The sequence below is a fragment of the Ostrinia furnacalis genome, unplaced genomic scaffold (genome assembly GCF_004193835.3).
Source record: "Ostrinia furnacalis isolate ACB-3 unplaced genomic scaffold, ASM419383v2 OfSCF3961, whole genome shotgun sequence".
Lineage (NCBI taxonomy): Eukaryota > Metazoa > Arthropoda > Insecta > Lepidoptera > Crambidae > Ostrinia > Ostrinia furnacalis.
The window spans coordinates 92,106-114,525 of NW_021134200.1; the positions used below are offsets into that span (position 1 = coordinate 92,106).

The 22,420-nt window shown below is 37.8% G+C and overlaps 3 protein-coding genes across 5 annotated transcripts in view; 2 read left to right on the forward strand and 1 right to left on the reverse strand.

Annotated features, from left to right (window-relative positions):
- Positions 1 to 34: 34 nt before the first annotated feature.
- Positions 35 to 14,689, forward strand: Nup62 (nucleoporin 62). Of its 3 annotated transcripts, XM_028312458.1 has the most exons (13): positions 35 to 236; positions 535 to 591; positions 1,038 to 1,130; positions 2,386 to 2,510; positions 2,756 to 2,831; positions 3,790 to 3,908; positions 5,189 to 5,327; positions 5,933 to 6,886; positions 7,752 to 7,839; positions 8,407 to 8,578; positions 9,967 to 10,142; positions 12,969 to 13,080; positions 13,958 to 14,689. In XM_028312458.1, the coding sequence occupies exons 1-13, from the start codon at positions 167 to 169 to the stop codon at positions 14,114 to 14,116; spliced, it is 2,340 nt and encodes a 779-aa protein (XP_028168259.1). In that variant the 5' UTR covers positions 35 to 166; the 3' UTR covers positions 14,117 to 14,689. The 3 variants fall into 3 exon arrangements, with proteins under 3 accessions (XP_028168259.1, XP_028168260.1, XP_028168261.1); XM_028312459.1 differs by lacking the exon at positions 1,038 to 1,130; XM_028312460.1 differs by lacking the exons at positions 35 to 236; positions 535 to 591; positions 1,038 to 1,130 and adding an exon at positions 1,442 to 1,568.
- Positions 14,690 to 15,220: 531 nt separating this feature from the next.
- Hus1-like (Hus1-like checkpoint clamp component) lies at positions 15,221 to 20,392 on the reverse strand. Its single transcript, XM_028312457.1, has 6 exons — positions 20,254 to 20,392; positions 19,974 to 20,180; positions 19,524 to 19,624; positions 19,070 to 19,180; positions 16,532 to 16,709; positions 15,221 to 15,731 (listed from the first exon to the last, which is right to left on the reverse strand). Exons 1-6 carry the CDS (start codon positions 20,303 to 20,305, stop codon positions 15,502 to 15,504), a joined length of 879 nt encoding a protein of 292 aa, XP_028168258.1. The 5' UTR covers positions 20,306 to 20,392; the 3' UTR covers positions 15,221 to 15,501.
- A 1,363-nt stretch (positions 20,393 to 21,755) lies between these two features.
- The window catches only part of Myb (proto-oncogene like protein Myb), a 62,341-nt gene continuing 61,676 nt past the window's right edge, over positions 21,756 to 22,420 (forward strand). The window contains exon 1 of the mRNA XM_028312452.1: positions 21,756 to 21,956. Coding sequence (XP_028168253.1) covers positions 21,934 to 21,956 — 23 coding nt within the window. The 5' untranslated portion in view covers positions 21,756 to 21,933. The remainder of the gene's footprint in view (positions 21,957 to 22,420) is intronic.

Sequence of the window (22,420 nt, forward strand, 5' to 3'; positions counted from 1 at the left end):
AAAAAAGTGACATTTGACAAATCGATCGATCAATGGCGGCATTTTTTTGACGTTTGTTTGTTGCCAAACGTTTTTGACTGTACCACGAGTATTATTGCATTTTTAGTGTATTTAAGTTAATTAAACACATTTCTTGTGTACTGTGAAGATAGTGTAAACGTTCATCATGAGTTTTAGCTTTGGAAGCGCCACAACAACCGCTGGAAGTACATTTGGTACCACAACACCATCAACAGGTATGTTTGTCATTTTACACTATTATTCTACCAAGATTCTACATAAATTATTATTATTAGTTTGTGATAAAAAATACTTTTATAAGTTTTCATTTTGGTTACGTCCATATCTAAGCGCATCGCAGAAAATTAATACCATGACATAACCTCAATTTCTGCATACAAAATGTATGTTATTGAACAGAATCAGCATTTTCTCTTTATAAGTCGTAATAATACGAGTTTTAGCATAACCTTGGAGGTTTATTTGTGATTTATCTTTACTTGGTTCTTATGTTTACTGTTTTATTTCATTCAGGCCTAGCATTTGGCAGTGGAGATGCATCTAAACCGCTGTTCGGTTCTTCAAGTACAGGTTGGTATGCAGTTACTACTGTGAATGTTTTATTTGAGTTACTTCCTATAAACAGTTTTGCTAGAAACCTTCCTACTTTTATTGGATAGTTGAAACCACTGACCGGAGATTGCAAGCTTCTTTAAGATTTCAGATTTAACATAAAGGTACTTACAATACTTTGCATTTTGTAATAGACGTAAAAAATTCAATTTAGTTGTAAATCTCGATTTTTGGCTGATACTACATTGATTTAGAGAACAATCACAGGTTTCTAAAGGTAGAAAATGCATAAAATCCTTGCATTTTGTTAGCTCTAAAAGTATGCTAGATGCCAATTTAGCCGTGTGAACTACCCAATCTAACTAAACCTCTAGAAAATGCATTCTTATCTTGTAACACAATAACGCTAGTCTATTTTTTATTTGTTTTTGTTTGAAATTCATTTCATCTTTCATTAACAACAGAAAACAAACCATTCAACTTTTCGAGTTCCACGACCGGTGCTCCCGCATTCTCATTTGGAGCTAAAACATCCGCCACAACTGCGTCTTCATTGTGTAAGTTCTTTAAACGTTTTCCCGGATACAGAACTATCTAAAAATCATCATACTTGTAATATTTATCAACAAGAATCTTCACATATAAATAAAATCATAACCTGTTACATAATTCTCTGATATTAAATTAATAAAACAAAAATGTTTTAAATTCCATCCCATTTTAATTAGGTTATTTTTTTCTTTTTAAGCCAAGCTCTGTGCCATGGCTGTAGAATAATAATAAAAATATTATGTGGGTATTTTTAAAACACAAAATACACTGGATACCTGCTAAATTCAACTTAATCAGTCAGTTATTAATTTTCTTCCACCAAATGCAGTTTAATTATTGAATTTATTTAAAATTATTTAATTTATCTAATATTATCATTGTAATTATTAATTTATTATCTTAGTGATTAGTGAAAATGAATAGATTTAGTTCTAAAAAAAGAGGTAAAACTTTTTCTATTGTTTAATATTTAAGTAACCTCAAAAGGGTAGAAATTGGAATAAAAAAACTATTGTTTATCTCTAAAATACCTATAGTTATAGACATAAACAGATTTTTAGAAATAGACTTTCTTACTTTTTTATGAGAACCTTACTTTTTGTTACTTAAATGTTAAATTAAAACATCGAGGCCATGATGAATTCGAAAGGTTGCTTCTATTGTTTATGAAAAGATAATAATGAATATTGGCTTGTTGTTACTATAACAAAGTATAGTTTGTAATTTATTACTGTTTTGGCTTTGATATTTCTGAATGACTCATATTCACAGCATGAGCTTATAAAAATGTATATGTAACTATCCGACTTTCCTTTTTGTTTTAGGTATGGTACCTAGTTTACCTATGAATTAGTATTTTATTGATTAAAATTCGCAGTTTGCGATGTTTTAGTAACTACCCATCCCAAAATAAATGTGATGCCCGCCATCAAGTGAATCCTCCCACCAAATGAGTACAAATCAAAGAGATTTTTTTTTGGTCACTTGTAATTTCCATATTTATGTGTAAATGGCTGTTGCCCGCGGCTTCACCCGCGTGAAATTTAGTTTGTCACAGTTCGTCATAAATTATAGCCTATATTATGTTATTCTGACTTATAAACAATAATACTGTAAAGTTTCATCAAAATTGTTCAGTAGTTTTTGCGTGAAATAGTAACAAACATCCAGGTATCCAAACTTTCGCATTTATAATATTAGTACGTTAAATAAGCCCTAATATTTCAGTATAAACAAACTAAAACGTACTTCTATCTCCAGTTTCGGCCTCACCAGCCACCACCACTTCAGCGTTTGGTGCGAGCAAGCCGCTCAGCTTCAGCGGGTTCGCATCACCACCCAACCAGACTGTTGGCAGTCCTGGCTTCGGGCAGCCTGCTGCACAGGTATGTGGCATAGACTTATTAACATAACTGATACATAATTCTGATTAATAATAATGTGACAACTTAATTGACTGTTGCTGAGCTTTCACAATTTAATTTTAAACTTTCGCGTTCCATCTACTAAAATGAGAATAAATAAGAACTTCCTCGTTGTGGATAAAAAAAAAATAGAAAGACTGCTTGTGTCATCTACCTAATTACTGTTTGTGTCAAACTAGCAATTAATTCTTAATATCTTTTTCCAGACGACCGCTCAAAACCTGTCATTTGGAGCTGCCCAGTCAACACCTGCTCCTAGTTTCGGAACACCAGCAACACAAGGTTTGTCATAAAAATCTAATTATTATTATCGACAGTGGCAGATAATATCTGTATATTATACAGATTTGCCGGCTGTAGACTCTTCTGGCCCAGGGGGAGGATGTTGGGTTATTCTATAAATTCGTGTCATTAATGTATATTGTACTAAGCGTGGAGATGTTGCTTATAAAAATATGTGTGTGTGTAATAAAAGCTCATTTTAACCAACTTCAACATAAGGAGGTTCTCTGGAGAGGAGGAGAATGGAGAAGTTTCCTGATGTTGAAAACATTATATTTCTCTGAATGGAATTAAAATATAGACCTAAACTAAAAAGACGGTGAAGTTTTTTTTTTTTTCAAAATCCATCAAGGAAGTCACTTTGGTTCTCCTACGGATCTCCTCATTTCTGATTCGATCACGCAGAAAAACTCCGAGCATAGCACGCTCCATTGCCCTTTGGGTGACTTTGACCCTTCTTATGAGGCCCATAGTAAGCGACCACGTCTCAGATCCGTATACCATCACTGACAACACACACTGGTCAAAGACTTTTGTCTTGAGACACTGCGGTATTTCAGATCAAAATCAAAAGTATTTATTCAGTTTAGACCACAAGTGGCACTTATGAACGTCAAAATATTATTATAGAAAATAATCAAAAAAGAAAAGGTAGCCCTTATGGGGCACTTTACATGTCTCCTTATCTTTTGGGCCCTACCAGCGCTTCGAGACAAACATATGGCAAGTGCTGAGAAGAAACGCCGGAACAAACTCAGTCACCACTAATTGCCAGGAATTATCTAACGGTAAGAATAACCAAATTCGAGTACATCAAATATGTGCAGACTGAACTGGACCACGCATCCTTTTCATCAATATAGTCTCGAACCTTGTAGTACCCAGACGGGAGAATATCGCAAAACTTCCCGAAAGCTACCCAAAACTCACTTACTAATATTTCTATTTAATATCCTAGCGGCCCCAGCGTTCGGCGCAGGCGCATCCAGCGGTTTCTCCTTCGCCAAGACGACAGCGTCAACCGGGTTTGCCTTCGCCACACCCACCTCCGGTTTCTCAGCGCCTCAGGCTACCACTGTGAGTATTAATTTTATTTATTTCATTTGAAAGGCGATCATAAAGCCAAGATATGGCATAAAATTCAATTAAAATGAATTAATCTATATACAGGGTGCTAGGTAAATGGGTATATGAGCCGACACTAGCCCATGTTAACATGGTCATATAAATGGTATGGTGAAGTCAGAAAATGGATATCTTCATTTTAATTATTTTAATTTTCATACAAGTCGGATTTTATAAAATTTATTTTGTATGAAAATTAAAAAAAAAATTATGATATCAAATTTCTGACTTCACCATACCATTTATATGACCATGCTAACATGGGCTAGTGTCGGCTCATATACCCATTTACCTAACACCCTGTATAACCTGTTTTCCGTTGTCACGACATAACATGAAAACGGCTTGACCGATTTGGCTGATTTTTTTTTGTAGTTTTCTAATACTCTGTAAAGGTTTTTACGGAAAAAAATATAAAGAAAATCTCTACGCTAAGGCGGTACGAAGTTCGCCGGGTCAGCTAGTTAAATATAAAAATGTTTTTAGAAAAAATATTTTACCTAGTTAAATAGGGAACACTTGCAAAATTATTTCATGATTGAATAAAATTAGTTAAAATCTAACTGGACAATCTGTAAAAGAAGTATTTTCCACTACGATCGGGCCTACTTAGTATTTTAAGGAAAATATTTTTATAGTTCTCTAGCTAGCTAGAAAATAGCTGAGCTGACATTAACTGGTGAAAAAAGCGGAATATCGTGCTCTTAGGCGTTCCTTGGGATAAAATTTCACCATATTGGACTACATTTAGATAATTTTACCAGTATTAATCGAGTGGCGACCACGGGCTGGAAGACGTAGCGTGGGCAGGCCTCCTACTAGGTGGACCGACGATCTCGTAAAGGTCGCGGGAAGAGCCTGGATGCGGGCAGCGCAGGACCGTGCATTGTGGAAAGCCTTGGAGGAGGCCTTTGTCCAGCAGTGGACGTCATTTGGCTGAAACTAACGAACCAGTATTAATCATAATAGATTTTTATTTTTCCAGTACAAACATTTCAATGTATTGATTCTTGGTAGTATCTGTTTTGTATTTTAATGATCGGTGTACTATTAATACTAATTGTTAGGTAAATAAAGTAATTAAATTAAACTCAAGCGCTGTCTATAACTACTGTATTTTTCTTCTGACCTTTTAGTGTTGCCATCGTGTACATAAGTGTAAGTTTTTGTAACTTTTGTAAGAAATGTTTATTTATTTATTTCTTTCAATTTTAACGTTTAAATCTCCACAGGCCACCACATCAAATGCTCCACAAACCACGCAGTCCAGCTTTTTGACGTCCACAACATCAGCCTTCGGGGCGAAGCCCGCGTTCAGTTTCGGAGCCTCCACGCCTGCCTTCGGAGCACCCGCGGCAGCCGCTAGCGCAGGTAATGTTTAGAATTGTTATTGAATTAATAATGTATGTTTCATTTTAGGCTAACATATGGGTATTTTAAACACGATTCAGTAATAAATAACATAAATTAGAAGTCTGTAAAACCAATCAAAAATACCTATTGCGATAGTTTTTATGGTTTTTTGTTTCATATTTATTTATTTATTTTAAGGACAGCCAACAAAGCATACACCTTATCTAATTAACCTTAATACATCAAACATTATGTGGTATTGCCTTACTTAAAGGCTGCCACGGCATGCAAATAAGTGTACTACTAATAGAAGGCAAACACAATTTCAATTTTCTTTTCTCTTTTACATGTTTAGAGTCTACAGTTCGTTTCGGATACATAGTCCAATCTTTAGACTATTTATCCGAAACGAACAAGTCATGCCATTAAATTTTAATAGAAAAAAAGTACCCAAAGCAACGGTGATGACATGGTAAAAAAAAGTTAAATAACTTGTACAGAGTCTGTCATTGCCACCATAGTTTTAACATTGCCTATACCTTGTCATAATATAGGTAAACAACCAATATTTTTTTAACGAATAATCCAAAAATTCGATTCTAATTTCGTACGTTTTGTTCCAGCACCTGCCTTCGGATCTACCACAGCAACTCTTAGCTTCGCGCTAGGCGGTCAGCAAACAGCGGCGAATACCGCCCAAACGACCCCAGCCAAAACCCAAGGCCTCAGCTTTGGTGCTTCCACTTTCGGCACTTCTACGGCTCAAACCCCGGCCTTTGGCAGTGCCACGACACAACCGGCCCCGGCTTTCGGCACTTCTACAGCCCAAGCTCCCGCTTTCGGCTCATCAACAGCCCAAACGCCAGCTTTCGGCACATCAACAGCCCAAGCTCCGGCTTTCGGCACATCTACGGCCCAAGCTCCCGCGTTCGGCACGTCTACGGCTCAAACGCCTGCTTTCGGCACTTCTACGGCCCAAACGCCCGCTTTCGGCACCTCTACGGCCCAACCGGCACCATCTTTCGGCGCGTCCACCCAAGCCCCAGCCTTCGGGACGTCCCAACCGGCTCAAACGTCAGCCCCTAGTTTCGCCCAAACAACTTCAGCGCCATCTTTCGGTGGTTCGGCCGCGCCAGCGTTCGGCACATTCCAAGCCCCTTCCTCTGGTTTAAATTTCGGCGCTACCACCACGGCCGCGTCAACTCAGCCCAGTTTTGGTTCTCAACAAACCGGGCTTAGTTTCAAACCAAGCACGACCCCAGCCACTCAAACTGGGCTTAGTTTTGCGACTACTCAACCGACTCCATCTTTCGCGCCGTCAACTACCGGGCTTAGTACGGCGCCGACTGGGCTTAGTTTCAGCCAGCCGGCTGCCTCGACTGGGCTTAGTTTCACAGCCACTACTGGGCTTAGTTTGAAGCCTGCGTCATCGGCTGCGACTACGGCGGGATTAAGCTTCGCAACGTCGGCTGCGTCTACGCAACCAAGCACGGGGCTTAGTTTCGGAACTACCACATCGACGGCTGGGCTTAGTTTCGGAACTAAAACTACGGCTGCCACCGCCACTTCTAGCACAGGTCAGTCATCTTTATTTATTTATTGAATTGTAAAGCACATATAGAGAACAAACAGTAACTTTTTTATTTATTTTATTAATTTATTTATTTATTTAAGGATAGTACACATCACAATATCAATCTGTGATAACAATATTTTTATTAGATTTTTTAGGCCAATTATGACTATCCAACATTAAACATTTCTACAACCTTCTCGAGTGACAATTTGTGTGAATGTTAGTTTTTTTATTCTAATTATTTCCATTGTTTTGGTATTTTTAATCGCCTTTGTGTTATAGAATCTATTTTCTAAAAGCTATTTTTGTTTTACATTTCGTTTGTTTTTTATGAAATGTCATGCCATTTTACTGTCAAAATTATTTGCCAATATTATTTACAATATTTGTATTTTCTCATAATAATCTATGAAATTTTAGTAGTAGGGACACTAAACATTTGAAAGCTACATTCTTGTTAATGAAAACTAAATTAATTGTTAATTTTAGTTACCTTAGAGGTAAAATATGTCCTCCAATTTGATTGTTCTGTAAATATCTTTTTTTATACATATCAATTTACTTTAAATTTGCTTAGACGCCCAACAAGGTCGTGTGGGTCCAAATCCCATCAGTGACAGTTATCTTTAAATTATTCAATCATGTTTTAAATTATTTAATCATGGAGGCCGCGTACCGGAAAACGCAGCGTGAGACGTCCACCAACAAGGTGGACCGACGACATCGTAAAAGTAGCAGGGAAGCGCTGGACGCAGGCCGCTACCAATCGATCAACATGGAAAGCATTGGGGGAGGCCTATGTTCAGCAGTGGACGTCCTATGGCTGAAATGATGATGATGATGAGTCATGTTTTTAACCATTTCAGCTTCAACCACAGCTCCGTCTGGCATCACAGCATTGGGCACCACAACTTCAGCATCAACTACGCTGCCGGCACTTGGAGCCACTGCCACGTAAGTTATCGCATTTAAAGTTTAATTGGATTGACCGGAAGATAACTCTTTATAGAGATAAGACTGTACTTGCCTGATAAGCCGTACTTGGAGACCTCTTCATATTTATTAGAGACTAGCATTCCGCCCGCGGCTTCACCCGCGTGAAATTTTGTTTTTCACAGAAAAACTTTATCTGTTTCAAAATGTCCTTTCCAGACTAAAGCTATCTCTATGCCAAATTTCATCAAAATCGGTTCGGTGATTTAGGCGTGAAAGCGACACAGACAGAGTTACTTTCACATTTATAATATTAGTAGGTATAAATGGAGAGTTTGACCTACACTTCCCACCCTGGCTAGACGAATCGGGAAGACTGATTATAGCTTTGTTCTTTCTAAGAGAACTATGCAATATTTTTTTAAATTCCTCTCTTAATTATTAAAGCAAGGTACCTACTTAAAATGTTATTTCATCACTATTTTTAGTTTATATTCCAAAGTTAATGATAACATGAAGGCAGTTTGCAAACCATAGTATAGGCAGTGTATTAGAAGCTAAGAAATTAATTAACAATTTAATTTTCAGAACAACAGCAACCGGCCCGCCGCCCGCTATGATTTCAAACATAACCTTCGCGCAGTTAGAAGAGAACATCAACAAGTGGACCATCGAGCTGGAAGACCAGGAAGCTACATTCATAAACCAGGCCACGCAGGTCAACGCCTGGGACCGGCTGCTCATCGCTAACGGAGAGAAGGTAACACCACAATAATAATATACTTCGTACAGGAGAGTTTCTTCGCATTGCAAAGGTATTTTAAAAATGTATGAGACGAACAGGCCTGGTAACACTAAGAGTCAAAGCACACACGCTAACTGGACTCGTCCCACCGCTGCAACTGCTGTGTAGCCAGGATCTACAGTTTAACCGCTAGTAACCCAATCAGTGAAGGCCACGTTTGTCCCGGAGGAATAAAAACTGTCATTGGACTCGCAACGAAATTATTCAGAACATAGGAGTTCGAAGTTAATGTTCGACTTCCCTCCAGTACAAAACGAAGAAGGTAAGTTTTTAAACGCAGAACGTCATTGCCAAAAATTATGGTCACTTTCTCAAAAATAACACTAGCGACGCACCCCGGCTTTGTGACATATAACCTTCGCGTTAGAAGAGAACATCTACAAGTGGACCATCGAGCTGGAAGACCAGGAGGCCACCTTCATAAACCAGGCCACGCAGGTCAACGCCTGGGACCGGCTGCTCATCGCTAACGGAGAGAAGGTAAGAAAGAAAGAAACATAACAATTACCACGGTGACGAAGACCACGAACGCTGATTCAAAATCGTGGCTCCATGCCGAGGGTCACGGACTATTTATAAAATACTAAAGCCTGGTCCGTGAGCACGTAGAATTTCGTCCAATGACCCCAAGCTACCCATTCTTATCGCTCGCGCGTAATTATATTGCTGTCGCGACTGTGCGACGGGCGCCCTCAGTGAGTGTGCGAGCGCGATAGCAACATAATTACGCGCGAGCGATAAGGATGGGTAGCTTGGGGTCGTTGGACGAAATTCTACGTGCTCACGGACCAGGCTTTAGACAGGACACGCCCCGGCGTCGTGCGATAAGTTTGTCCCGGCGGAAAGTTAAACTGTCATTGGACCCGCAACGAAATTAATCATCGCCTGCTCATCGCCTAGCGGAGATAAGGTAAATAAAGGGCCTATTTCCACCGCTGCAATTCTTGTGTAGCTAGGGCAGTCTTTGAGATGACATCGCGAAAACCTTCGGTATCATATCACAATTATGACCCTTTATTACGCAATCGAATCGCAACGAATCATCTTGATTCAGGTTATTGCTGGATAACAGTTGGTCCAGCCTGTCTTTGTAGTTCATTACTGACGGTGAGAATGTAACTAATAATAAACCCTAGCTGTTGCCCGCGACTTCGTACACGTCAACATTGTTTACAACAAAGTTCTATTTTGTTCAGAATTTAACAAATGTAAATAAAAGGACTTCACCAAACTCGCGAAGGTATATTAATTTTTCCTCAAAGAACAAAGTAGAAGATAAGCTAAACAACCCTGTCCAATCAGTCAAAAACAAAATTAATTAACTATTTATTGTCCCTCCACAGATAGTAGAACTCAACGACGCGGTCCAGTCGGTCAAGAACGAGCAAGAGAGCCTGGAGCACGAATTAGACTTCGTGCTCGCCCAACAGCGCGAGTTGGAACAACTGCTCGCGCCGCTGGAGAAGCAACTGTTGGACGCCGCGCCCGATCGCCCGCGCGATCCGGAGATACAACACATGTGAGTGATATAGTTTTAACGCTATCATCAAACGGTGCCGTCTTGAGTGGTAACAAGCAGGGAAGGATTGCAGTCATTTTCCCTCTGATAGAAATGACTCCGAAATCTGTTGCTGCCAGCTCATATGCTTATAAGGTCATTTTAATCTCCACTGCAATTGAACGACATCTTTTGAGGTCAGATGCCACTCGATAACTTACTTACAGACTATCGATATTCCAGCTTTCGCCAGATAGTCCAGATTTACAAAGCCGGTTACTAAAGACATTCCAACCTGAGTTCCGAGGAATATGTTAGATTGGCACCACTAAAATCGCGCATTTATCTAACACTAGTTAAAGCCCGCGACTTCGCCCGCGTGGAATTTTGTGTCACAAAAAAACTATCGCGAGCATCCCTGTTTCAAAAACCGGGATAAAAACTGTCCTATGTCCTTTATGCCAAATTTAATCAAAATCGGTTCAGTGGTTTAGACGTGAAAGCAAGACAGACAGACAGAGTTACTTTCGCATATACACTCAGCGGCACGGAATTTGGCCCAAGCCTAAACACCCTGTTATGAAGCCAAATAGGTGTTGTATACCTAAGTTTCGTGTGACATGTTAACAGAACATTTGTTTTTGTTAATTTAAGAGGCTAGATTAATAAAAAAAATACGTCTGTTTAACTTTTTTGACTCTAGAAACGCATTTCGTTGTTGGAGCGTAAAGAGTACGGGTAAGTTTAAATTCGATATTAAATGTTGTAAAGGTTTGGTGTTTTGTTTCTTGTTTTTAAATTAATCTTATGGTTATTCTCGTTTCCATAATTTGAGAATAATGCCCATTACTCCAGCTCAAGGTGCTCAAATAGTGTTCCATAGAAGTCAAGGGCGTATGCAGCGGGAGATGGCTGAAACTTTCAATTTATGGCGTACAAACTTAAGATACGCGTTAAAAAGGCATGACCAGACCGCCTTTTACACAAGAAGACCAAGAAGTGGGGAATAAAGGTGTATGTCAGCGCGTGATGACCCGATTATCGTGCTTGCATTATCAAGAAATCGGGTTCTCACTACGTTTGAGTTACGCCAGCGTTTACAAACAGCAAGCCCAGTGAATGTCAGTGAGCACACAAAAAGAAGAAGGATGGAGGATCATAACCTGCATACTCGAAGACCAACTCGAGGACCAGAACTTCTCCGATACCTTCGCGAAGTGCGACTTACGTTTTCTAGAGAACATGCAAATTGGACGCAAGACTAATGGAGTAAACTCTTTATGAAAACTGTCTGTTTGCGTAGTAACTCTTCTCCACACCTTCTCTATACACTTCCACGGCCGTCTGGAGCTCTTAAGGTGACTCTGCAGTCATCGATCCATAGAACTTTACTCCATTAGTCTTGCGTCCAATTTGCATGTTCTCTAGAAAACGTAAGTCGCACTTCGCGAAGGTATCTGAGAAGTTCTGGTCCTCGAGCTGGTCTTCGAGTATGCAGGTTATGATCCTCCATCCTTCTTCTTTTTGTGTGCTCACTGATATTCACTGGGCTTGCTGTTTGTAAACGCTGGCGTAACTCAAACGTAGTGAGAACCCGATTTCTTGATATTGCAAGCACGATAATCGGGTCATCACGCGCTGTCATACACCTTTATTCCCCACTTCTTGGTCTTCTTGTGTAAAAGGCGGTCTGGTCATGCCTTTTTAACGCGTATCTTAAGTTTGTACGCCATAAATTGAAAGTTTCAGCCATCTCCCGCTGCATACGCCCTTGACTTCTAAGGAACACTATTTGAGCAACTTGAGCTGGAGTAATGGGCATTATTCTCAAATTATGGAAACGAGAATAACCCTAAGATTAATTTAAAAACAAGAAACAAAACACCAAACCCTTACAACATTTAATATCGAATTTAAACTTACCCGTACTCTTTACGCTCCAACAACGAAATGCGTTTCTAGAGTCAAAAAAGTTAAACAGACGTATTTTTTTATTAATCTAGCCTCTTAAATTAACAAAAACAAATGTTCTGTTAACATGTCACACGAAACTTGTATACAACACCTATTTGGCTTCATAACAGGGTGTTTAGGCTTGGGCCAAATTCCGTGCCGCTGAGTGTATAATATTAGTATAGCTTGCTAACACACTGGAAACGCTCACACTATTTCACATCTTCTACGCATCGTAACTAGTGGTTTGTGATGTTAAATGAATAAATAAAAAATGTATTTATTGCCTTCGAACCATTAGCACAGAATAATAATAAGTACTACGTACAGAAGTTTTACTTCGCGAAGGTATTTAAAAAAATGTATGCTCAATGTCATTAACAATATGGTGCAATTTAGCCTGTCTCAAGAGTCAAGCACCATTTTGTTGACAAACGTCAGTGATCGGCACTGCGCCGAAGCTTAGGGCTGACTTCAGTAAAATGATGTGACGTGAGGTGCCAAACTGTGGAAAATGGCTGAGGAAATACATGAATTATCATGAATAATATTAACTACTTATTTACCTCTCAGTGTCCTGAGGCAACTTAAAAAAGTACGTTCTGTGTTTTTATTATTATTTAGGCAGTTAAATACTGCACAGTATTTAGTACACCATTTTCTTTATTTTCTTCCATCATACAGAAGAATACGCGTGCGTGAGTCAATGTTCGCTCGTATGTGAGTCCTTGTCGAATAGTATCCTGTAGGTGGACCGTCGTGCGTGTTTTGTTTTCGATGTAAACTCGCGGAGATGAACAGGCCTGCCATTAGACTAAACTATAATAATATGAAGTACACCAAAGGCAATTGTTCTTTTATTCGTACACAAATGTAAATGTAATCTTTTTACAGGTACTCCTTGGCTGAGAACCTAGACTCACAGCTTCGGCAGATGTCTGAAGACCTGAAGGAGGTCATAGAACACTTGAACGAGACCAACAGGAGTCAGGACAGCAATGATCCTGTGAGTAAATACATTTTTAAATGTCCGTCAGAAAATACAAGGCAGGTCTTTGACCGCAATCGCACCTGGTTTTTGTTCAGCAATAGTTCTAGTTTTAAAGATTTCTAAACGTGAGCTATTTAAGTAATTAGGTATAATAGTTATTTAAGTAAATCGCCCAACCAAGATTAGCCTACACTTGGAACAATCCAGGTTTTGGCTTAGTGTCGTCATACAGGAACAGGATGTTTTACCCCTGAATACATTTATGTATAAACAACTTTCACTATGGAACCAACTCTGAAATCACAAACAAATCTGTTGTATAATACAATACAGACAGGTTGACCAAAATGAATGAAACAGAATTTTTTTTGGTTCGAAATGATAATTATCGTGATAATAACAGATGGATAATTATCGGTTGATAATAACAAAAAATGCGCTCGTGAAAATGAACTGTATTCGGAGTTTTCGAACCTGTATATCCGCACTTGCGTCTAGTGGTGGGCGTAAATCAACATAGATTGCTTAAAAAACCTATCTATTTAACTCCACATTAATCACTAGTTAACTAGAGTCAAAATATTTATCTATTTTCCAAGCTTTATGCGACTCTATGGATAACTTGACAACAATCAGCAATCAAAAACATAAAGCAACTTTTGCATGAAATTTCTTATGAAACAATATGACAAATGTATCTTATACTGTTGATAATTATCCGATAATTATCATGAATTTCGAACCCTGAGTTGGTCCCATAGTAAAAGTTGTTTAATTATATTCTTGGTTAAAACATCCCGTAAAGATATCGAGACAGTTAAAAAAAACATCCAGTACTTTGAACATGGTAAAATCAAAATAAAATAACCAACATATTGCATTTCCATTTCAGATCGTGCAAATAGGTCGGATCCTCAACGCTCACATGTCGTCAATGCAGTGGGTAGACTCCGCCATAGCCCAAATATCCAGTCGTTTAGACGCACTTAGAGCAACACACGATGAACTCAGAAGGGACAACGAAAGGTCCTTCCATTTGACTTATAATTAGATTATTTTGGAGCTAGGATTTTTTAAAACCGTATACTGTTGTTACGTTTACACATAAACTGATGTTGTATTTTGTATTAGATTCCCATAGCTGTCTGTTGTACGAATTGTAAAAGACTAAAACCTTTCAAAAACAGTATGTATGTGGTGATGATTTGTAACAGAAATATTAAGATTTATGTCAGCATCAGTAGTTTGGGACAGGGAATTCAGTATTTATAAATACCGTAGGATACAAATGACCCGTAATTTTTTTACTCCATCAATTTTTTTCCATCAACTCTCTCTGCTCATTGAATAACCTAATTATTGCAAAATGAAACCTTATTTACAAAAGACACTTCTTTTTACCTTTCTTTCGAATTCTCTCAGTCCTAAGCTATTTTCTCGCCAATGGTTTTAAGAAATGAATCAACATGCCTTGCACAATGCAAAGGTATGACAATTTCATAAAATTATCATTCTAGGTAGTCATCTAATTAATGTAATCCAAAAACTGGACTGGAATATTCCCATATGCCTAATTATAAAGTTACTGTCATAGTTTGTACAAGATTTAAGTCCCAATGGTTTCTGTACTATAATAAAGAAGAATAGATAGTCTGATTAATAATATTATGTATTTGAAACAATATTGTATCCAGTGGTCATAATTTTATGTCAGTAAGTTAAATAAAAATGATACAACTATTAAAAATGCTTTTATTTTATAATTATTATCACAGTCTATATTTATAGGGTATAAATCATTTCTAACATAAAAAGTTGCTAGGCATTTAATACATAGTAGTTTATACACAACAGCATCCTTGTGATGTAATTTATAAACCCTGACTGTACTAGAGTAATGTGAGAAACTGAATTATTATTATTTATAATTCAGTTTCTCTTATTCTAGTACAGTCAGGGTCAAATATTTCGTGACATCCAAAGTGACTAAACAGTTGGTAACACAGCTTTATTCCAATACAACAGACGTGTTGCGAACTTTTTGGCTACTTTGGGTGTCACGAACTATTTGACGCTGACTGTACCCTACATCATGTCATTTATGCCCGTATTCACAAACATTACTACACGAACCAATCACAGAGCTCTATTCAACGCTGTGCGTTCGATTTGCTGTTTTACTTAAGCAAGCATCGTTTGTGAATCCGGGCGTTGAGTCTCCACTACAGGAACACGACTCCATAGAGGCTATTAAGAGGTTTTTTTTCAACTTTTTTGGCCACACTGTTAACTATCCATTTCCGTTTTTGCTCTCGCTCTCATCAAATGGTGATTCTTTGCGATAGAGCGAGATGACATGACTGACAATGGGCAGTTAACACTGTTGCCGATAGTACGTCCACTGCTGAACTTTTCCACAATCCCTCCATGCAATTATTAGTACACAATCCCACTGATAAAACATTGCAACTTGACGTTTTCTTCGGTTTGCAAACACAGAATCACTAGTTTTTTATGAACAATGCTACACACAGTCCGGTTGTGGGATATCTGGTCTGCGCTCAGGAATATCGATAGCTTTTTGGTGTCAACCCTGCAGTAGCATACTCGGGATGTGTCTTCGTTCACTTGGGTCTCCGTTTCAGAGTCTGAATGCTCTATCGGACCTGGAAATAGGGAAAACTTTATAAATATTTATAACTATGTATATTTTAAAGTCTGTAAACCTTTGAAAAACAGGCTGACAATAGTGACTGAGTTTCTTGCGCTGCTTCTTCTCAGCACTGGCCCATTTATTGTCCTGAAGCAGTGGTAGGGTTAATTCTGGGACGTTAAAGCCTATTTGCAGAAAATATGAGTTTTATTATGAGTTTTTTTTTTGTGAGAGATTCAAGGATATCTAGATTTTTTGATTTTGTAATATCATTATTATGGTGGCAACTGGCAACAGGACATCAAGCTATTCTGAGGCATCTCGTGTAGTATAGATGTCCAACAATGAACCATCCCAGGTATGACAATGTCAGGAGGGCGCTACTATCTATACTGAATATTTAGTTCCGATTTTTGCCATAGGAGGGCGCTACTAGGTTGTTAGTTATTGATTTTTGCCTTGGATGTTTCAAAGAAAGAAAGATACATTTATTACAATGGACATCACACAAATACAGGCAATTACATAGACATGACAGTGGCACTTATAAATTAAAGGAAGAAAAAATAAAAACAAGAGTAAACAGCAGTGCCACCCATTCACAAACAAGATGCCCTGCACTGCAACTGTTTCAGAATCTGTGTTGCAAAAAATGAAAAATTATGGCTTATCATCATCATTTCAGCCATAGGACGTCCACTGCTGAACATAGGCCTCCCCTAATGATTTCCACAAAGGCCTGCATCCGCCTCCTGCTACCTTTAAGAAATTATGACTTAGTATTACAACACTATTCTATTTGTTCTCTCCTACCTGCAAAAGCCTCCACCCTCAAATCCTTGAACCTGGTAGACACCTTCGCCATATCAGTCTTAATCTGCAGCGTGAGGCGACCTTCGGCCGACGCCCGTATCACCACCTCAGGCGCCATTGTACGCATTCGGTCTATGGTCGTGCGAAGCTGCTTTAGTGGCGGTAGTTCTATTGATATCTGGAAAACGCAAGGACATTTCAGGGCTATTTGCACAAAAATTGCTACTATAAACCATTGCTATAATAACTGTTAATGATCTATAGCTGTTAAATAATATTGGAGCAAGAAGTCTGTGACAAATAGCCATTGTGCGCATTCGGTCTATGGTCGTGCGAAGCTGCTTCAGTGGCGGTAGTTCTATTGATATCTGGAAGTGGCAAGGACATTTCAGGGCTATTTGCACAAACATCTGCGAGCACGTAGAATTTCGTCCAATGAAGCTACCCATCCTTGTTGCTCGCGCGTAATTATGTTGCTGTTGCGCTCGCACACTCACTGCGGGCGCCCGTCGCACAGTCGCGACAGCAATATTATTACGCGCGAGCGATAAGGATGGGAGTCATTGGACAAAATTCCACGTGCTCACAGACCAGAGTATAAACCATTGCTTTCATAACATTACTGATGTATAGCTGTTTAGTTAAAGGAGGTGGATGGGAATAAATATGTGCTATTTACCACTATATTATGTGCCATTTACCATGTGGGTGGTAAACGCCACCAATTTAGTGGCAACCACCACCCCGGTGGCAACAGTGGCGGCGTAGCATGGGTTGGCACCCGGGGGGTCACAAGTCCTATGGCACCCCCTGGTACCCACCAGGATTTTGGGGTTACCTACCGATTCGAAGATTGAAAGACAATCGCCCCCCCCCCCCCCCCTATCATGACATAGACCGCAGATTTGCCATGCAGATATGCCAGTGAGTACTAATCTGCGCGACTTGTGTCACCCCCTGATGCTTGGCACCCGGGGCGGACCGCCCCCACCGCCCCCCCCTTACGCCGCTACTGGGTGGCCAGCTTAAAGGGGGTGGATGGGAATAAAGGATTTTACAGATCAAAGATAGGCAATAAGTCAGGGAATGTTGGAACTTAACAAGTTAACATACAGGTGATCCATTTCACAGCAGACTGAATAAAAATTGTATCTTAAGTTATATTCTGACTACAGAGTACAATCAAAAAACTAAAACTACACACTAAAAAACCACTTCCCGTTTGCGCTAAGTTTACCGGTCCGTGGACTGCGCGTCTCCTCCCCCAACCGCGATTAGACGCAATTAATGTGACTTATTTTACGCAAATACACAATTTTTATGGGACAATATTATTTGATCCTCTAAAAACTAATTGATCTTTTTTGTATGTGCACTTTTAAAAATAAATGATGTTTTTTATTATATTTTATCTTTATATTAATTATTGGGTCTATATTAGTTGATCTACGGATAAATTATGAATGATCTTCATTAAAGGTAACATAATATTTATGTTTAACATACTCTTTTAATATTTGGTAAACAAAAATAATATTTGATCCTCTTTTTTAGTTATTGATCTTTAATTTTGTTCCCGCACCAACGCATCCAGCACCTAAGGTCAATTCGACCCGATAACGCAGTGTGAACGTGTTAAGTATGCTTTTTTAATAAAAAAAAATCTTTGAACATCAAGCGCCTTTAAATAGTTTCCATCCTTTGCTTTGACTACAACTTAATAAAAATAAGTACCATAACATAATTATTTTGAAGATTATTTGATATAGACAAAAAACAATTTATACAAATCGAATTATTTAAAAAAGTATCACAATATTGAATATTTGGTGCTCATTTCTTTTATTTTTGAGGACCAACAAGTAACGATCAGATATAATTTTTACATCTCAATTTTTTTTGCGTAGTTCAAAAGAGGTTAAAATATCGATCGATTTTATTTATTTTATGTCTCAAAGAAAGAGGATCAATCATTAAAATAGATGACCAAATAGATTTTTTTATTTGCCGTTTTCGCTAATTAAAAAAGATCATTTAAATACATGCCTATAACAATAAAAAAAAATAACTCAAAAAAGTATTTTAAATATACACTCGCGAGCAAAAGTATGGAATCACCCCATTCATTTTGAGTAATCTTTGTAGCTAAACGACTATAAAGATTAAATTAAAAATGGTACCAGTTTAAAGGTTACATTACAAACTTTAACTTGATACCATAGATGCATAGATAGTCATTGAGTTCTTCATATCGTTGGGAACAAAACACAAGAGGGTGATTCCATACTTTTGCTCGTAAGTATAGTTTGATAAAGTTATAGACGCTTCCCTTCGAGTGACGTCATATGGCCAGCGGCAAACTTAAAGCGAACGGATAGTAAAGAAATAGACAACACCCAATTAACTACTTACTGGCTACATGAGTAATTCTCAACACTATGGCAATTTTGCAAATAAGTATTGTTGACTACTGAACAAAGCTGTTTAGGCATTTAGCATAATTATGTTACTCCATTTTAACACTAAAAACAATCTTACGTCAGGCACCGTAGTGTTTGGTTCGTGGAAGTCGGACCACATCTTCCTCGGTATAACGACGACTGGGATGTCATGTGTGACGTGTCTTGTTTGCTGAGAAGTTGACGAAGGCTGGTGAACATGAAAAGATAATGGTTGCTACTTGGGTACTACTGGTAAAATGAGGGTTATGTCAGTTTGTCAATTTACAGTTCACATAAAAAGATTAAAATTTATTATAAGGATTTTTCACAAAAGAAAGAATTGTATCATTTGTCACAGGAAGAAAGATGCTGGATTTTTGTGAAAGTTTGTGGCAATTTGAAACCCCGTAAAACTTACTCGGAAACAATGTAAAAGTTATTGATCGGTTCTGTAGGGGTGTTAATGGGTCATTGTAAACATTGGGGTGATAATATAAAATACATGTAAATTAAGGTATAGGTAAATTCGCTATAAATAAATATAAACTCACCATTTCAATCTCTAAGGTTAGACACGGACATTGTTTCTTAGTGAGCTTCATTTTGAGGGTCTTAGCTGATTTTAAGGTCACCAGCGACCTAGCTAAATTTGCTGAAACATAACACAAAAATCAGTGTACAGATAAGCTAGACAGTTTAACAGAATGACAGATTAATATTCACATTAAGACTAGGCGCACACCATTGATTTTTCGTCGGCCGATAGTTTAGTCGGGCAGTTGATCAGTATGGGCATGTATGGGAGTGCGCACACTACGCCGATTCGATTTGGCCGATTCTTCATACAATTTGAAATCGGGCACAACTATCGGCCAACTAAAAATCAACGGTGTGCGCCTAGTCAAACCTGGACAGTTTAATAACACATTAATATTCATGAGTTTTAAGTTAACTTTTTAGAGTGAAATTAAGATGAAGATTTGAAAAATGGCAAATATTACCTGCTGCAAAGCCTAAATAAATGTCCTTATGTTCATCGTCCAAACCAACCATTTGATATTCAGAGAAAAACATTGTATGAGGTATCTCACACCACAGAATTGGTGGACCCGGGGCATTGCTATCATCGCTCACTATAAAATACAGTTTATCCTCGGCTATTCTCAACACACACTCCTTGGAAAGCTTTGATATAGTCGTTACTATGTCTGGAATACACAAAACGCAAATTAAAATGTGTTAAGCTAATGTGAAATTACAATCTCTAAATTTCGTTTTTACTTGCAAACTCCCTCATCGGCCCAGCGTCTATCATCACAGAACGGAACTTCATTTTGTTTAGTTATGATTAGCAGGACAAAATAAAAAAAAAATAAAGATTATTCAATTTAATTAACATTTACTAGTAAACAAGTTCGCGGGCAAAATTCCGCAAACGAGATGACAACCTAAAATTGACACTGACACATTTGACAGTAGACCATAGAGTTAGTGTTTTCTTTTTCTCGATAATGTTACCAGCTTATGACCATTTCTACTAACTCGCGTGATATCACTTCTAGCTAAAAAAAATACATAGGTCACGCGCCATTTCAACTCGATGAAACACTGTTTAAATTATTTAATTTTCATTTTTTTTTATGTCCACTAGCCTATTGTACTATGGAAGTCTTTATCAAATTATTCAATTAATAAAATTTAAGTGTTAATGAACAATTCAATTCAATTAAATTCATGTTCAGCTGCCATAATAATAATGTATAAAAAATGTAATTTTATTTAAAATATTACAATATTTTAAATAAAATAAAGATAGGCAAGGCAACAAAATTTAATAAGAAGATTCGTGATTCGAGGAACACTCTAGTTCGATCGAGTAGCATGGGTTGGCACCCGGGGCGATTTGCCCAACGCAATCATTTTTTTACTCAGATCTTCAATAGCAAAACTTCAGAGTGCATATTATATTTATTAGTCTATTATTCTCTATCTTTTATAATGCTGGATCTCCAACGCGAGTTTTGTTGAATATTATTGACCATTAGCGCTTATAGTAAAAGCGCTTTTTTAAAGCCTATTTGCAAAATTATATGAATTTTATGAATTTTAATTTATTTTTATTTATTTGTACATTGTGTAGTGTAAAATACGTGCTGGAGACCCGGCAAACAAAAAACATTGTTTCACTACACATTTTTGTTTACATCAACAATGTTTTTGCTTTCCATGCCTGATGGAGGAAAACATTCCTCCGTCTATGTGAATGAATAATACATATTTTGTGTTTAATTATTTTAGTTGAATGTTAATTGCGCCGGGCAAAAAACGCGCAAATGGAGAGTATAGTTCCAAAATACTGGACTGTCCTGTCGATGACATTGACAGTGGGGCGCCACCGTCAATACCGGATCGCTGGTTCAGATTTTTGCCATGTTGGAAACCATATAGTTGAACGATGGTAGCGCCCCCCTGTCATTGAGTTTGGCGGGACAGTTCAGCGTGGGTCATCTATAGCTTAATAGATAAAGAGAACCATTTAACATAGTCTCGTTTACTCAAAAAAGTATAAAACGTGCACGTCCTCCTCGTAGACTGCTCATGTATTTTATTGTAAAATAGTATAATTTCTGCACTTTTTTATGGCAACATTAACTAACCAGAGACAACTGTGTTACATCCCTTTCCTGCAAAGATGGCGCTGTAGTTACGTCAGCGTGGAAGCCATTGCTTAGTTATTTTGAATTTTTGTCTCGTTCTTTCAAAGCTATTTTACAATGGCCCAGACAAGAATAGACGATGATCCCCATTTGAGTCTAACGAATATTAACGAATCGTGAACATTAAAGTTTTATTTATTTTTACAAAATTGAATGTGCAATCTTAAGTATTTTACTCAATATTTGGTATGATATATTTTAACTAATTTATTTTTAAGTTTATTTCTACAAACAAACCGATTTTATGGAGAATAATGAAAGTGCAAGGTATGTATGTTGTCAAGTTGTCAATCAATAATGTCGTCAATACGGATGTTTTCTAACCAAAACTTAACGAATTGAGTCACTTGTGTGTTTTGTTTTCGTTGAAAAATATCCGTGGAGTGTTTGCAATAGCTTGTTACCCTTATTTTGTGGCTGATTAATGGTAGACATGGATTTAAGATCTCAGCTCTACAACACCGTTAGGGTAACGTTTTTCCTTCGAATTTGATCTTCGAATATTAACGGATTCTTTTTTAAAAGTTAATTAACGCTCAAATGTCAGTGTACAGGTTATGTAGAATGTAAACAAATGACTATTTTCAGCCAAACCTACATGTTATCAAGCTATCATCGAATAGTGCGTTATTTAGGGTCAATGCCGTTCTCGGACAAGAGCTTATGCAATATCGTGATTTTGATGCATTCAGAATACTGGGTTCTGCAGGTTTATTGATAAGTTTTATTCA